The sequence below is a fragment of the Mixophyes fleayi genome, chromosome 7 (assembly GCF_038048845.1).
Source record: "Mixophyes fleayi isolate aMixFle1 chromosome 7, aMixFle1.hap1, whole genome shotgun sequence".
In the NCBI taxonomy this organism is placed as follows: Eukaryota; Metazoa; Chordata; class Amphibia; order Anura; family Limnodynastidae; genus Mixophyes; species Mixophyes fleayi.
Genome location: NC_134408.1, coordinates 94,982,631 through 94,999,018, shown reverse-complemented (window position 1 = coordinate 94,999,018; position 16,388 = coordinate 94,982,631). Strand labels below are relative to the sequence as shown.

The window sequence follows — 16,388 nt, the reverse complement described above, 5'->3', positions numbered from 1 at the left end:
TAAGAAACTTGTAATCATTTGACCCTTTACAGCAAATACTAACCCAATAGAAGGTATCTTTTCTCTATTTTGTGCATTTTGTTAAATATCTATATTCCACCACCATATTCTTTACGTTTTAAAAATGACATTTTTTTTTACCATCACACGCATCTGTACCATTATGTGGCAGTGTCTTTAATATGATCATAATACCTATAACTGATAGAAGAACGTCTGAAATAACAGGGAATACAGCTTTGGTACGCTTAGTTCAAGAAACAAGCGTTATAAAGATATGGCAAATGAATAATCCCCTGGTTAGCCAATATTACACATGCTGCGCAGGCACTTTCTAAGATTGATGCATTTTGAATCAAACACCTTATGGCACCAGAGATAGCAAACATTCAATAACAAACATGGCACAGAAGATAACAAACATCCAATATTTACATAGAGAGGTCAATCTGAAAGGTCAACAGGCTCGGCCAGTGTGGAAACCTAATTCCCATTGTTTAAAACTACTGCAATCCCAGGAGTCCACTAGAGATGAGATAGAGCCTCTGTTTGTTGAAAATCAATCATTCTGCATAAATAGAAGGTAATTTAATGCAGATATAAGAAGAACTTTATCTACGTAGATATGTATTTTCAAACAGAAATCTGATGAACAAGAGCTGCAGTTGTCTAGAAGCTGTGACAACTATGTTACATTCATCATCTCCAGAAAATTGTAGAAAAGAGGGATGTGGGAGGGGGAGATAGAGATATGCAATAGTAGCGGTACAGACAATATACTTGAGTGCTGGTGATTCCAGCAGGTGATTATAGCTTTTTTTGCAGTTTTAAATGTTATAGCTCTTTTGCTTTATGTCTATAGCTATAATGCGGTGTATATTGAGTGTAGTTTTGGTTGCCGCTAGTTGCTTATAGCTCTAAGAATTATTAGGTGTTAGTGGTAAAGTTTATAGCTCCTATACTATGATGATTACTAATAGTTAATAATAGATGCCAGGTACTGTGGGTCTTGGGGATAGATGCAAATGGGTGTTTTATCTCTAATTTATAGCTCTGAGAATGGCAATGTTGGTGGTATGTCTATAGCTCTCTGTTTGTAGCTCCTATATTAAGCTTGCATCTAGTATTGACTACTAGTAAAGTGTTATTGGTCTTTTGATAGATGCAAAATAAGTGGGATAATGTGTAGTGTGTGTGTATTGTAAATAAAGTATCTTCGTTTGTATGGTATGTAGGGGGTGTGGTGCGGGTTTAAGGGGGATTATCCTACTGTGTATGTAACTGCATGCTCTTAAGGGTTGCTCTTAGAAAAGCAGTTGTGTTCAGTGCCTTTGTTCTTTACTCCTTCTTAGTGGGGTCCAGGGGGATTAGGGGCCTCTCCTTGCTTGCGAGCGGTGAAGTAGCTGGGTCGAGCGGCTTCCTGTTGCGGCAATTGGAATGCACTGTGCGTTCCAAATGCTGAACTTCCGGGTTCTGAGTGGAACTGCTGGGTCTGTTCGCCGCTGTCCTCTCGCTTCTATTCCGCAGTTGGTATATGGTGAGGGTTATCCCTGACGAAGTTCACGGACAAGCAGCACTCACAGCAGAGGACCAGAAGAATCCTCCCACCACCACTCAACATAGATCCACTCCCTCACCATATACAAACTGCGGGATAGAAATGAGAGGACAGCGGCGAACAGCGGGTTGAGCTTAACCACTGGCTGTGTTATACTACAGCAGACGCAGAATATAGGAGAATATATATTTATACAAGTTAACCCGTGCATGATACTCATGCATTCTAGTCAAATCAAGCTACTTAAGGTGTTAAAAAGGTTCTTGTCATGCATTTGGGGCTAGGCCAGGCCTCCTCAGGGTAGAGCGTTCCTTCCCGACGTAAGTGCCCTTTTTTAACGTGGTTTTGCCCACATGTCACCACCTGTCACCACCTCCTCATTCTTCTCCATCACCTCATCCTTCATCTTCATCGCCACATCATTAATCTCCATCGTCTTTATGTTCTAAAACCTCTCGATACACAACGTTTCTGCTAAACACCTTATCGCTGTGCTCAATCAGTCTTCCTTGAAGGGCAGTATTCATAACCTGCACTTTCACATCACTGCTTCTCCGTACTCGTGAAAATGCGACATACAATTTTCCATGACCAAACACAGGCTCTGGTAAATAAAGAACCACACGGTCAAGAGTTTGAGCCCTCAACTCATAAATTTAGCCTTTACTACCCCTCCCACGGGGGGAAGGGGGGATGATGGAAGTTAACTGACTTCACCATTATAATTTTTTTTTGTCAAATCATGTCAGTATACCAAATTTCAGGTCAATTGGATGAGCCCTTTCTGAGAAAATAGTTTTTTTCCACACACACGCCGCTAGGCATACATATATAGATAGAGAGAGAATACCCATCAGATGGGGGCGCTCAACCAGCAATCAATTGACTCCTGCAACAGCGGACATCATAAAATAGACCCTGGATCCACAACAAGAGGTGGTTGTGGATCCAGGGTCTATTTTATGATGTCCGCTGTTGCAGGAGTCAATTGATTGCTGGTTCAATGCTTGACTATACTGTATATCTGGTACATGTACATTGGGTTTTTAATAAAATCTTGATATTTGCATAACGCACTATGGAAGTGCCCCCATCTGTTTGGTGTATATATATATATATATATATATATATATATTATATACACACACATACATACAATCTATCTAGCCACAGAATCTGCAGGGCCGCACAATCAACAAAAAGTGAACAGAAAAAAAATATACACATATAGGAACAAGAAACACAAATACAATCAGTAAAAATTAATATACAAGGTTAGGACCCAGCTATCAGGTTCTCAAACACAGTGGTTGTCTTGGCTATGTCTCTCTGGATCATCCTCAAAGGGTCTCATCTCTGTTTTGTATAATTCATTGCTCCATCCCACCACGGAAGTAAAAGACCATTTCCAGACACAGTGGGAAACAGACCTGGGGGAGTCATAAGAACACGAAAACTGGTCGGACATCTAGGAATGGACAGCAAGCTGCTCCATAAATGTCTGCATTAAGAAAAACACCAATAAATGACTCCATAGATGGTACTATGTCCCATCCAAACTACACGCTATATACCCGCAGACGAGAGCGGCTTGTTGAAGAAATTGTGATCACACTGGAACCTTCATGCACATATGGTGGAACTGTCCCAAAATACACCCGTACTTGACCGCTGTCATCACTTTAGCCTCAGCAATCCTAGCTATCCCCTAACCCACCAACCCCAAACATTTGCTGCTACACTTACTTATTCCAGATCTCCCCTCTCATGTCCATAAGCTCTTCCAACATATTATTAGTGCGTCAGTTTGCCAAATAGCTGCCTCCTGGAAAAACCGTATACCTCCAGTGCTTCAAATGGTCTGTGGTCAGGTTTGGCATACTTGCCAGAATGAACATATCACCAACATCCAGAGGGGCTCCTCCATATATTTTCACAAAGTATGGTCTCCATGGGCTTCTTATCATAATTAAGCCCTGCTCCGATTCTAACAGGTACCGGATCTGGGGCAGGTTTACCAGCTTAGACTGTTCCCCCTATTCACTGCGTGACCCTTCTTTCCAACATTCCTTACCAATCCCCCCCCCTTACAATCCTATACCCCAGCTTTATCACTGTCTTATACTCCCCTGCCCCCATTAGAAATGTTAATGTACCTCTCAGGAACTTCTGTAACCCTTTTTTGTACTTTGCTAATAAAACGTATTTTAAAAGAAAAAAAAAATCAATACACAAGATCATAGAGAAAGCAAGTATATTAGACAAGTAGAATAAAGGAAACATTACATAAAAGGATGAGGAGATAGAAGGAAGAAGGCCAAACTTGTGAGAGCTAGCATTAAGAGGATTAGGGTAGTAAAAGGAGACGATAGAGGATGACTGAAAGGGGCAGGTGGAGAGTGTGAAGGGTAATGGGCTGGGTAGACAAGTGTGAAGAGATGAGTTTTGAGGGAGCATTTGAAAGATTCGAGGTTGGAGAGACATTCTGATTGAGCGGGACAGGGAGTTCGAAATGTGAGAAGCAATGCAGGTATAGTCCTTAAGGAGGGAGTGAGATGTGGCGATAGGTTATGAGGAGAGGCTAAGGTCATTGACAGAACGTAGTGGGTGAGTAAGGCAGTAATAGATGAAATAATAATACAAAGAATGATACCTCTTTGTACAGGTAATGGATATATTGTACCTGAAACTAAATAACTCGATAAAAAAGAAAAAGAAAGACAATGATACTTACCACTTCAAAGCACATGGCCAGTTTTAGCAGTAGTCTGGCATACTCATGCAGTCTGGTCATTGGTGAAAAGAAGAGGGCATTGAGTATTTCAGGAATGGTAGTGCCCTCGTCATTTACATGGCAGAGACTTTGGAATGGGCCCTGGTTCTTACTGAAGAAATCCCTGTAAATATATGTTTTGTGTTAGTCAAACTGTAGACACTCCTAACAAAGCCACAATAGTTTGTCAGTAGATAACACAAAATGCTTTATTTTGCAATCAAGTGGAATTACAAGTGCATTTTAACCAGAGGGAAAAAACAGAGCTCAATGAACTCGCATTAAACTGTTCATGTCAAGTGTGATCTGCTTTTTTCTTTTTGTAAGCAAAATAGATTATATAGAAGCAATTTTCTCTTACAGTGGACATGTCAGCCTCTCATCTTCAAATAAATCCACAACCTGTCCCTGGGGTCTACTTTAGTCAGGGAATTCCATTATCAATGTTTAGGTACTACCATAATGGCAAACACATTATTCAATTAAATTGCGTGTCACGCACATGGGTTGCTGACAGACAAATCAAATGGTTTCCTGACACTATTGCATCTGAATTAGGCTTTTATGAGAGTCCATTTAATGCAACATGACATTAACTTACAAAATTAACTTACATTGCAGGTTTGGAAAGAAGTGAAAACCCTCCCATAACCAGGAAGTTGCATAGAGAAGAGGAATACCTAGAAGAAACAGAATACAAAACTGATTAAAATGAATTCCTCCCAACATTACCTTTTGTATACAAGTGTACACTACAGTATCTGAAATCTTACAACAAAATTGCTGTTCAACACAACAGTTAACAGAAAGTGAATACTTAATATCAAGCTGCTCATTTCTAAATTATAATGAATAAATAATAATAAAACATGCATTAGCATGAAGACATATTATAAAGAAGAATTGTTGAGTTCCAGTATAACTATATAACATGTGTGTTTTTGTTACCACAGTGTGTGTGTGTGTGTGTGTGTGGTGTATTTATATCTATATATTAGGGCGATTCCATTTCCAATGGCCAATTGTTTTATTTTTTTTTCATACCTCTCCAACCCATCATTCGGTTCCACTTGGTATACCGACATTGAATCAAATATTTTTTTGCTCAGTGTATGTGATGTTAAATACTTTTGTGTAAAAAAAGACAAAAGTATTATAAGAGGGATACCTTTATTGTCTTTTCTGACACAAAAGTATTTAACATCACATAGATTTTTCTGGCTAACACGGTACTGCAATAATAATACAAAAATATTTTTTGCTACACTTTTGGTCCGTGCATATTTTCAACTTGCACAAGATGGTAAAAGTTTGATGTTCTATACGATTTTCCACAATATCAGACGTAGTGACTTTGCCAATACACAATTTATGTTAAGAATATGGATTATAAATATTTCTATTAATGCTGTATAATTGCAGGAACAAATAGAAGTGAACATTAATAACCTAATGTACTGCAGTCGTGTCAATGAGTGATAATATGGAAGCGATCCATTGTTATTACAGTGTTTCCCCGAAAACACACACACACACACACATACATACATATATATATACATATATATATATATATATATATATATATATATATATATATATATATATATATATATACACCCCATGTATAAGACGCACCTTTTCCCCCAAAGTTTTGGGTCTAAAAACCTGGGTGCATCTAATACAGGGGTAGCGGGGATGCAGGGGAGGAGGGCAGCGTCACACTGGCAGCAGGGGGATCCAGGAGGACAGCAGTATGCACGCATCCAGGAGGAGGGGAACAGAGGTACAGTGGCAGCGGGGGGGGAGTCGATTGCAGGGAGAGTGTGCTGCCCTGATCACAATCAGAGCAGCTGGCCATTACACTCTCCCTGCCTTTTTTGACAGGTACCGTAATTTATTTATTTTTTACATTTCAGGGCCAAAATTAAGGTGTGTCTTACACATGGGGAAATACGGTATATATACACATTATATACTAATTTTTTTTTCTAAGCACATGGCACCACAACCACATGGGATAGGCAAAAGTCACTGTTTTTACATATTAGCCTTCTGCTTTCTATGCCTCCTCGCCAAATGGAAATGGAGAGACAAAACATAGTGTCTGAATAAGTTAGTCTAAAGTAGGAAATCCACAGTGTAATTGGCAGAAGCGGGTTTATATTAAAGGATGCAAGTGTCATGTAACCGGCTCCCTTGCTACCATGCTCTGTGGCCAAGTACACCCCCCACTGCCTCCCAGTCCTCCAATTGTATCAGGATAAATATGAAGATGTGGCTGGGCTTTTCCTACTTCTTTAATGTGGCCAAAACAAATGTAATAATTAAAAAGACTATGGCTGTGTACAATATGCAGAAATGCAGACTTGGAATTTGGAATATAACCTCACATAAAAGGGGCACTGTTGAAATACATACAAGTGATATATAGATGCAGAAAGAAAACTGACTCTGTATAGCTATCCAAAAAGATATTCGAATGCTCTAAAATAGAAAGGCTCCGTGTGTCCTTGGCTCCATGGATGAAGTTGCTGAGTGAGGTCCCATGCTGGCCAATCAGGTAGCAGAGTTTGCTGAATTTTGTGGCCATGTCCTGCAGAAGTTGAATAGTAGTTACAGAGCCCAGGTTGTCTTAAACAGGAGAAAATAAATGAGACTGTAAGACAAGAGTCTAAACATATATATAGCGTACAACAAAATTTATAGATTCAAAGGAAACTTTAAAAATACCTTGCAGTGCAAGAGACAGGTTTGTGTTTTTAAACAGAACGCTGTTATGTTACTTTAGGGACACCCAAAGAAATATTTTTGGAACATTATTAACATTTATATTTTGAAAACTTCTGTTTAATGTAACTTTAGCATTATTAAGTATATAATTAATCTTTCCAAAATGTTACAGTTTAACATAAAAATAGAATGTTCATTAATATAAAACAAAAACAAATCAAAAAAACATTTGGGGGGTATATTTATTAAACTGCGGGTTTAAAAAAGTGGAGATTTTGCCTATAGCAACCAATCAGATTCTAGTTTTCATCTATTTAGTACATTCTACCAAATGACAGCTACAACATCTGCACTTTTTCGAACCCGCAATTTAATAAATATACCGCTTGGTGTCTTCACCTATTTAATGATCAGTTAATTATAGCATACTGAGATTTCCCAGTGTTTTGGCAGTGAAGGCTAAAAAGTGCATGCTTCACTAAGGTATTATATATGGCAAAAAAAAAAAGTTTTCCTTTCCCTACTCCATGGCAGCCCTTACAATGGGTTAATCCCTAATCAGCTAGTGTAGACAGAAAGAATTCGGTCCCACCTGGCCCCTATATAAGACAGCTCCTCCTCCTCTTCAGTGTCTTTTCTTCCTGTATCAGCAGTGTATAGGACAGGTAATGTAGTGAGTGGTTTTTGTTTTATTTTTTATTTTATTCTAGAGGGATTACCTGGAGGTTTTTCTGGCTTTCCTCTGAGCTGGCTGTTGGGATGACAGCTCCAGCGGGGCAAGTGGCGGAGAAGTCTACCTCTTTGAAGTTTAGCAAGACTGCCGGCTGGCGTGCACACTTGAAAATTGTGCACCCATGTGACGGGGGCGAGCACGTGAAGACGCGCACATGCGTCCGTTTACCTCACCTGTCAGGATGGAAACAGGTGCGGTAGTAAACTAATCTGCTAAAGACTCACCTGGTAATTCAAAAGCAGGCACTGTTGAGCAGCTGCAGCCCATTTATGAGGCTCAGTATTGCCTTAGTGTTTGATGCTGCAGGACCTAGCAGCTACCTGGATAGTGCACTATGGACCAGGAGTCCGCCCCAAAAAAGCTGAAGGACACCCCAAGGTAAGCACTTAAAAAGGGTTTTTTTGGTTACTCTTAGATAGCTTACTTAGGTCCCTTTTTTATCTTTAAAGTACATCTGTGGAGCTTGTGCAGGCAAAAAGGCAATATAAACTGAAGAATCGTGTATGTGCAGCTTGTGATGTCAGTTTACCGAAAGATTGTACTGATCCGTTATGTGTGTCATGCACCCCAGAAACGGTAGAGGAGCCTGGGCCCCCTGAACAATTTAAGCAGTTCTTTTCATGGATGGTTAAAACAATGCAAGAGTATCAGGCCCCAGAACAGAGAACGATAAGGGACAGGATCCCTATAGGAGAAGATATGGAGGAAGTAAGGCCAGGGCCATCCTCTGAAACATTTAGTTCTGCTCAGGAATGGGATTCGGAGTCAGATAGTGAGGATGAAGTGAAAAAGGATCCCAGGATGTTTAATTTGGATACTGTGAATATTATACTTAAGCATATTAACAAGTCTTTAACTGGTACAGTTGACTCCTCAATATCTAATCCACAGGATGCATTATTTTCAGAGCACCAAGTGAAGTCTACAGTGTTCCATATGCACAAAGTGGTTAAAGACTTGATTGCTAAAGAATGTCAGGCCTTAGACAAGAGTCACCCTAACATGGGGAAACTAAATCGTATGTATCCTTTTCAGGATGAAGATATGCTGAAATAGTGTTCCGTGCCTAAGGTGGATTCATAGCTGGCTTATCCTCGAAGACCACTCTCCCGTGGGATGATGGGGGTCCATTAAAGGATGCTATGGATAATAGAATGGAAACTTCCTTCAGGAAATTACACATCTGCTTAGGCGTAACTCTAAAGTCTGGGATAGCCATGGCTTTAGTAGCTAGAGCCCTGAGGCTGAGGGGCAGTACTCTACATACAGACATTGAGGATAAGATAAATAGATTATATCTTCCCAAATCTTTAGATTTTATGCAGAAAAGCATTGATTTCCTGTGTGAAGCTTTGTTGGATACAATTGTTTTCTCTTCCAGGAGCATGACCACAGTGGTTGTAGCAAGAAGGGCGCTCTGGCTACGACCGTGGGCGGCAGATCATCAATCCAAGAGCCGTCTGACAACGCTTCCATATGAAGGCAGCTTTTTGTTTGGTGAAAAGCTGGATAATCTAATGCAGAGGCTTGCAAGTGGCAATGCCAATCGCCTACTACAGGACAGAAAGGTGAAAAGTTTTCGTTCTTATTCTCCAAAACAGTTCAGGGAGGCCTGTACCTATAGGCCAGGGAGACTCTAGACACCAAGATAATATGGCAAGACAGTCCTTTTGGCCCTTCAAACCAAAAAGGGGGAGACAATGGCAGCAGAGATCCGAATGACTATCTACAGATCCAGTCTCCACTAACTCCAGTGGGTGGCAGAATATCACGCTTTGCAAAAGTTTGGATTCAGACCTCACGAGACAAATGGGTCCAGGAGATAGTCACCAAGGGCTATGCCATAGAATTCCATACATACCCAGTGGGAAACAAATTTATTCAGTCAAGGGGCCCCTCGTCTCCGATAGAACAGCAAGCGCTGGAGGAAAGACTAAGAGGCCTGGTGAAAACAAAGGCTATCATATCAGTATCATCAAGTCCGAAAACATGGGATTCTATTCCAGACTATTCCTCATCCAGAAAGCATCAGATGTATTCAGGACAGTGCTAGATTTAAGGGCTCTCAACTGCTATGTGCGAGCAAGACATTTTCGGATGGAATTTGTCAACACAATTCTCAAAGTTTCTGCAACGACACAGCTGGTTAGTCAATATAGAAAAAAGCCATCTGATACCATCACAACAGCTTGTGTTTTTAGGAGTGCAAATAAATACACGTACGGACAAAGTCTGCTTCTCTCAAGAGAAGGCCGACAAAATTCAGTCCTTAGCGCACCAAGTTCAATGACGTGCGGTTCAGTACTTCCAGCACTCTCTACGAGCCAAGCATCTACGAGGCTTCTCCGACAACAGGACTGTGGTTTCCTTCATAAACAAGCAAGGCATGGTGGCAAAAATAACTGCGCTAATGGAGTGGGTAGTGGTGAATCTGAGATTTCTCTCAGCCCTTCACATAGCAGGCAAAGACAACGTAGTGGCAGATTACTTAAGCAGACACCAAGTCCACCGAGGGGAATGGGAGCTGCACGAAGAAGTCTTTCAACTGGTACAACACAAATTGGGAACACCAGAAATAGACCTTATGGCCACAGGAAGCAATGTCAAGGTACCCCTCTTCTACTCCCGTCACAGAGACATCAGATGTCCTGCCAATACAGTGGAACTTCAAACTGGGGTATGTGTTTCCTCCCTTTCCACCCATTACTCAGATACTCAGGAAAATAAGGTAAAAAAAAAGTGGAGGTGATAGCGGTCCTCCCGGCATGGCCGAGGTGTCCCTGCTTCGCTGTAGCACGGAGAATGTTGCTGGAATATCCATGGCCGTTACCATTCAATCCAGACCTCATACATCAGGGTCCAGTTTTACATCCAAATCCAAACTCCCTGAGTTTGACGGCGTGAAGACTGAGAGGCAATTACTGAAATCCAAAGGGGTCTCAGATGAAGTAATAGACATTCTAATTCAGGCCAGGAAAAAGAACTCGTCTATGATTTATTACAGGATCCCATGCCTGCCAGTATGCTGATGTCTTAGAATTTCTCAAAGATGGTTTTGTTAATGGTCTAGCACCTGCTACATTAAAAAGGTACAAGTATCTGCTCTTAGCATCCTTCTTGATATCAAACTGGCATCTCAGGGTCTTATCTTCCAGTTTTTTCAAGCACTAAAGAGGTTATGCCCAAGACGGAAATCTTAGCCCCTTGGAACCTTAATATTGTTTTGGATGCCTTAACAGCCTATCCTTTTGGACTGTTGCAAGACATATCTCTTAGATGCCTCACTCTGAAGGTGCTCTTTTTGGTGGCTATCACTTCGGCTCGTTGAGTAGGGGACATACATGCTTTGTGGTGTGAAGAACCCTTTCTGAATATCTATGAAGATAGAGTAGTTTTGAAGACGAATCCGGATTATTTACCCAAGGTGGTATCCTCCTTGCACATCAATCAGGAGTTGATTCTGCCATCTCTCTACCCTCACCCCACTAAGAGTGACGAAACACGTCTCCATACTCTAGATGTAGTGAGAGCTATATCTACGTACATTATCAAGACAAATAATTTTAGGAAGACAAAGCAACTATTTGTACTTCCTGAAGGTCCTCGCAGGGCCCATCTAAACCCACAAAGTGGCAAAGTGGATCAGAGAAGTGATAGCACAGGCCTACAGGGGGAAAGGGCGTGAAGTACCTAGGATACTGAAGGCACATGCAAACTAGTGCGGTTGCGACCTCCTGGGCACATAGAACCCATGCATCGGCAACCGATATCTGTAAAGCAGCCAGATGGTCGCCGATGCACACCTTTTCTAAACATCACCTTCTTGACGTTTCGGTCTCTGAGGAGACACAGTTTGGGAGAAAGATTCTCCAGCAAGCGCTGTGAATAAATTTTCTGTTTGACTTTATTAAGGTGTTGGTTTTATTGCCCTCCCGATTATTGTACTGCTTTGGTGTGTCCCATTGTAAGGGCTGCCATGGAGTAGGGAAAGGAAAATTGAGAATTATACTCACCGTTAATTTCCTTTCCTTGAAATACTCCATGGCTGCCATATATTTTCCCACCCTTTTTCTGATAGTTACGTTATAGGACGGCTTGGGAAGCTACGAAAGACACTGAGGAAGAGGAGGAGCTGCCTTATATAGGAGCCAGGTCGGACAAAATTCTTCCTGTCTACACTAGCTGATTAGGGATTAACCCATTGTAAGGGCTGCCATGGAGTATTTCAAGGAAAGGAAATTAACGGTGAGTATAATTCTCAATTTATTTTCTTCAAAGCTCATGGGAAAAGTGTTTAAATAGTGCTTATCTGAAGACAACATGTTATGCTTTCAACATATGGAAGAGAAGGTTACGAAGGAGCTTACCTAGTCCTAAGAGAGGTCGAAGTATTTGAGACTTGATATCACTCAGACGACAATAAAAGCTCCTCTCAGTGGCTGCCAGCTCATGTAGGTTTCCAATATAGCCCATCATGTTTTGGTCTACAAGTGCCAGGCAGCTACCAACTCCAGCAGAAATATTACAAATGTAACCCAGCTGAAGAGACCACAAAAGAGATTTGGGTTTAGAAAATAAAAAATAAATATATATATATATATATAATATTATTATAACACAGTAGTAACACACTAAATGTTACAATGTTACATAATCAAAGGCTTTGGGCAATCCAAGGAGTATAAAAACCAATGCACTTACACCTTAAAAAGAAAGTATTGACAAAATTACTTCTAATTAAAAATGCCACACAGTTCTACATATAAAAATTCTACACTCCCAGCTCTAGATTCCAAAAGAAAAAAAAACCAAAAGAAAAAAAAAAACTTTACACCAAAAGCTTTCTCTCGACTTAATCATTTTGTGTTCCAGTACTATGCTGGTCAATTTTTGCTAGGTAAATACTGAACAATTTAAACCACAGAGAATCCACTATTCGTAGGTTACAATGTATGCAAGACTATATAATTATAAGAGATTGTCAGAGCTGTAAAATATATTTGTAAATTACAAGATGAATCATACCCCAACAGAAAATTACCATACTCCTAAAACTTTACTTTTTTTTTTTTTTTTTATAAATATCCAGGTTCCATTTTCCATGGCTGTTATGCTAGTGATACAGATGTTTTCAGCTATATTTTCTAGCCATAATTAATACACCCTATTTGACTAAAATTTGGCAAATTATATACTTTATGAATGACGCAGGTAGCGGTCACATAGCATATCTGCACTGGCAGGAACTCGGAGCTCACCCTGCCTCTTGTGTGCAGGCACTAAAACATATAAGCCCTGGCCACATAGGTTGAAACTCAAGGCAGTTCACAGAATAACATGCACTTAAACCATATTGTGCCCTTTTACTGTCTTTATGAATGATCCCTTAGATTCCGATTCTGCAGTGCCGAAAGCACATGTTGGATTTAGGCTGTTACTGTTTGAGGTTCTAATGAAACATATTTTGTAGGTACAAAAAAACAAAGCTTCCCGCAGACTAATCAGCTGAAACCTAAATATTTGCTCACCTCGCCACATTCAGTTAGCTGAACTGGTGTCTGACTTGTGTCCACACCACTGGGATTGTCAGATGGTTGAAGACCGCTGTAATACACAATGGGCTCGAACTTTTTTTTCCCATGTGCAAGAAAGAGAGAATAATCCTGCGCTGCGGCTATACTCCACACCCCGTCATCTTCACATACCTGAGATGAAGCATAAAATATAAAAGCATTCAACAGGTATCGCCTTTTGCATAAGATAATTCTTGAAGAGGAACTAAAGCTAAAAAGGTAAAGTACAGATTGAACTTTACAGTCTTATTATTGCACTCATGTTCAGAGCGCTGTGTACCCTGAAAGCAATCTATTAACTGCTGCAACACCCACTTTCAGAGTAATGAGTTCCCTCCTAGTAAAAGCTGGGCCTGTAGAATACTGATGGAAGATAGTGAGTGAGTAGATGGCCCTAATTGTGATTTTAAATATTGTCACACTTTATTTTAGATGTTCTTTAAAAAGACACAGGTGTATGTAAACACCACATAATAATGGCTATTAAAAGAGGCAGTACACCTTCAGATTAACAATTTATTAGCTTGTACATACTGTACTGCAATTTTGCTTAACGCAATGCATTATTTTTCTGGGCCTTTTATGTAATACATCATCAGGCAGAGACATTTATTTTAAGTTGCCCTCTGACAATAACTCGGTCCAGACTACCATGTTTGTGATTGATCTACAGCTGACCAAACAAGGGCAGCCTTACTATGATGTGCAGTCTTTCTGGAATCAAACATTATATACCTTGAAATATACAGTATTACTCAGGCCATGTCCCTCCCCAGAAACATGAGGATCTTTGTTCCAGTCTTTTAATGGAAGGATTAGAGAGCAGGGGATGGAGGTACACAGCAAAGATAGCATTTGGGTGTGGAAAGCCACAGTGACTTCTACTACCTTACTTTACAATAGTGGATGCATTCTCCCACACATAAGTATTTTAGTGTAATTTACAGTGTGGAAAATATTAATGACTCACTAAATCCATTAATATGCTGGTAAATGGAAGGACCAGTTAAAGTTAAGTAAACTTTGACTTTGCTGGAGTTCATTGTAGGAAAAGCAATTTGTACAGAGGACATACACAGAATAAACATTCATGTATTTCATATAAACTAGGTACCTACCGTGCATATAATATACAAACACTACATAGTCTCATACCTTAGCAAGACGTGGCATTGTTGTTGGTGACTGCAGGTGACCAAGTTGACCAGAAACATTGCTTCCCCAGGAATAAACCTTAAGACAAAAAAAAGAAATTACCAACACCTAATACTGCACTAAAGAAGGGTAACAACATAAACTATGTGGTTGGACTAGGAAGTGGATGAAAAATGAACCAAATCAATTATTTGTATGGTGTGGTCTTGAGCCTCCCAGCCTGGGACAAAGTTCATTAGATCGGGACTGATCAGTTTGGGTAAAATAAGTTTCAATCTATTGGCTATGGGTCTGGCAAACATTATGATGTCCACACTGAGCAGGGAGATGGGTCTATACCTGAGGCACTGAGAGGGATCTTTACCCCCCCTTGTACAGGACTGTAATGTGAGCTGCCAAGGAATGTGTACAGAAGGGTGTTAGGTCCAATACGGTGTTGAAAGCCTGAAGCATTAAAAGTGCTAGCCTGTCCCTAACAGTTTTGTAGTAGGAAATGGTGAGGCCCTCTGGGCAAGGGCTTTTCCCAGAAGGAGCTGTCTTAATAGCATTTTCTAGCTCCCCAAGTGAGAAAAGTTGTTCTAATAACTGCTTAGCCTCAGTGTGGGCTGGGAAATTAATCTTGATAAAAGGAAAAGATTGAGTGTTTAAGAGACCAGTCAGGTTTCTAGAGAAATATTATAAGGTTTAGAGAAATATTTATGAACCGCCTGAGGTATTTCAACCGCTAAGTGACAAAATTTCCCATTTTCGTTTTTGATGTGTTGGATATAAGACTGAGCTCTTTGAGATCTTCGTGCTGGAACGGATTACGGCACTTGCCAGGATCAAGTTTCAAATAGTTAGATAATAACTTGTTCAGTGCCGCTCTCGGCTCTGCCAGTTTGGTGAGGGTTGTTGTGTTCAGGGAGGCTTTATGGCTAGTGTCAAGGATTTCATTTTCTGAAGAAGGGCATTTTTCTGGGCTTCTTTTTGTCATTTCATGGAAGTGCAAAGTTGTCCGAATTTCCCTCCAATGACACATTTGTGGGCTTTCCAGACAGAGACTTTAGATATGGCAGGGGAGTCGTTCAACAGGATGCATTCGTCCAGTGCCGTTTCCAGTTGGAACTTACAGTGAGTGTCTTCAAAGAAAACTTCATTAATCCTCCAAGTAAACGGTCTAGGGCTCAACAGGGTAAGCAAAAGTGACATATGTACCAGGCATGATCAGACCAGGTAACCGATCCTATGAGGTCTGCACAAGTTTTATGTAAGATGGAGAGCAAGTGTCTATCATGTGCTTGGCATGGACACTCCTCAAGCTAATGATAAAGAGCGTGAAAGGGAAAGATTATCTGACTTTATTGGAAATATCAGCTATAAACTCCAAAAGGAACTTGGATGCTGGTAACCATAACATAACAAAAAAAAAGACAGTATATTGTCTTGCCTTTACCAAGCAATAACTTTGGATCAATACACTATATAGTTCTTGCCAAAGAATGGTAAGAATCTCTAGATAAAATCTTTATTTGGAGCCTTCTGTTTATTATTTTAAAAAAGTAAGGAGAGAAGATGTAACCAAGCTGTAGTTGACTACTCTTCAGTTAGCTAACAACTGCTTAGCAAGACTAGCCTGGGGTCTAATCTGTGTGACCCCCCCACAGCAAAGCCTTTTACTCTTTTACAGGGGTCCCTGGTGCAAAAATGGCTGCTTTCTAAGAAGTGATAGCCTTAGTATAAAAAGCACATACATAAAAGAATTGAGAGCTATGATGGCTTTCACTTAAGGATTTTCCACTATTCTTTATGAAACAAGTTTATAATGATGGTTTTCACTGCTTAAAAAAACATAATTAAAATAAAAGTAAATAGTATAGGCCA

General features: G+C 40.2%; 1 protein-coding gene across 1 annotated transcript in view; it reads right to left on the bottom strand.

Annotated features, from left to right (window-relative positions):
- Positions 1-16,388, bottom strand: part of ALS2 (alsin Rho guanine nucleotide exchange factor ALS2) — a 101,342-nt gene that overhangs the window by 60,195 nt on the left and 24,759 nt on the right. Inside the window, exons 8-13 of the mRNA XM_075180143.1 lie at positions 14,526-14,603; positions 13,326-13,502; positions 12,165-12,336; positions 6,785-6,965; positions 4,946-5,011; positions 4,293-4,455 (exon numbers count right to left, since the gene is read on the bottom strand). Coding sequence (XP_075036244.1) covers positions 4,293-4,455; positions 4,946-5,011; positions 6,785-6,965; positions 12,165-12,336; positions 13,326-13,502; positions 14,526-14,603 — 837 coding nt within the window. The remainder of the gene's footprint in view (positions 1-4,292; positions 4,456-4,945; positions 5,012-6,784; positions 6,966-12,164; positions 12,337-13,325; positions 13,503-14,525; positions 14,604-16,388) is intronic.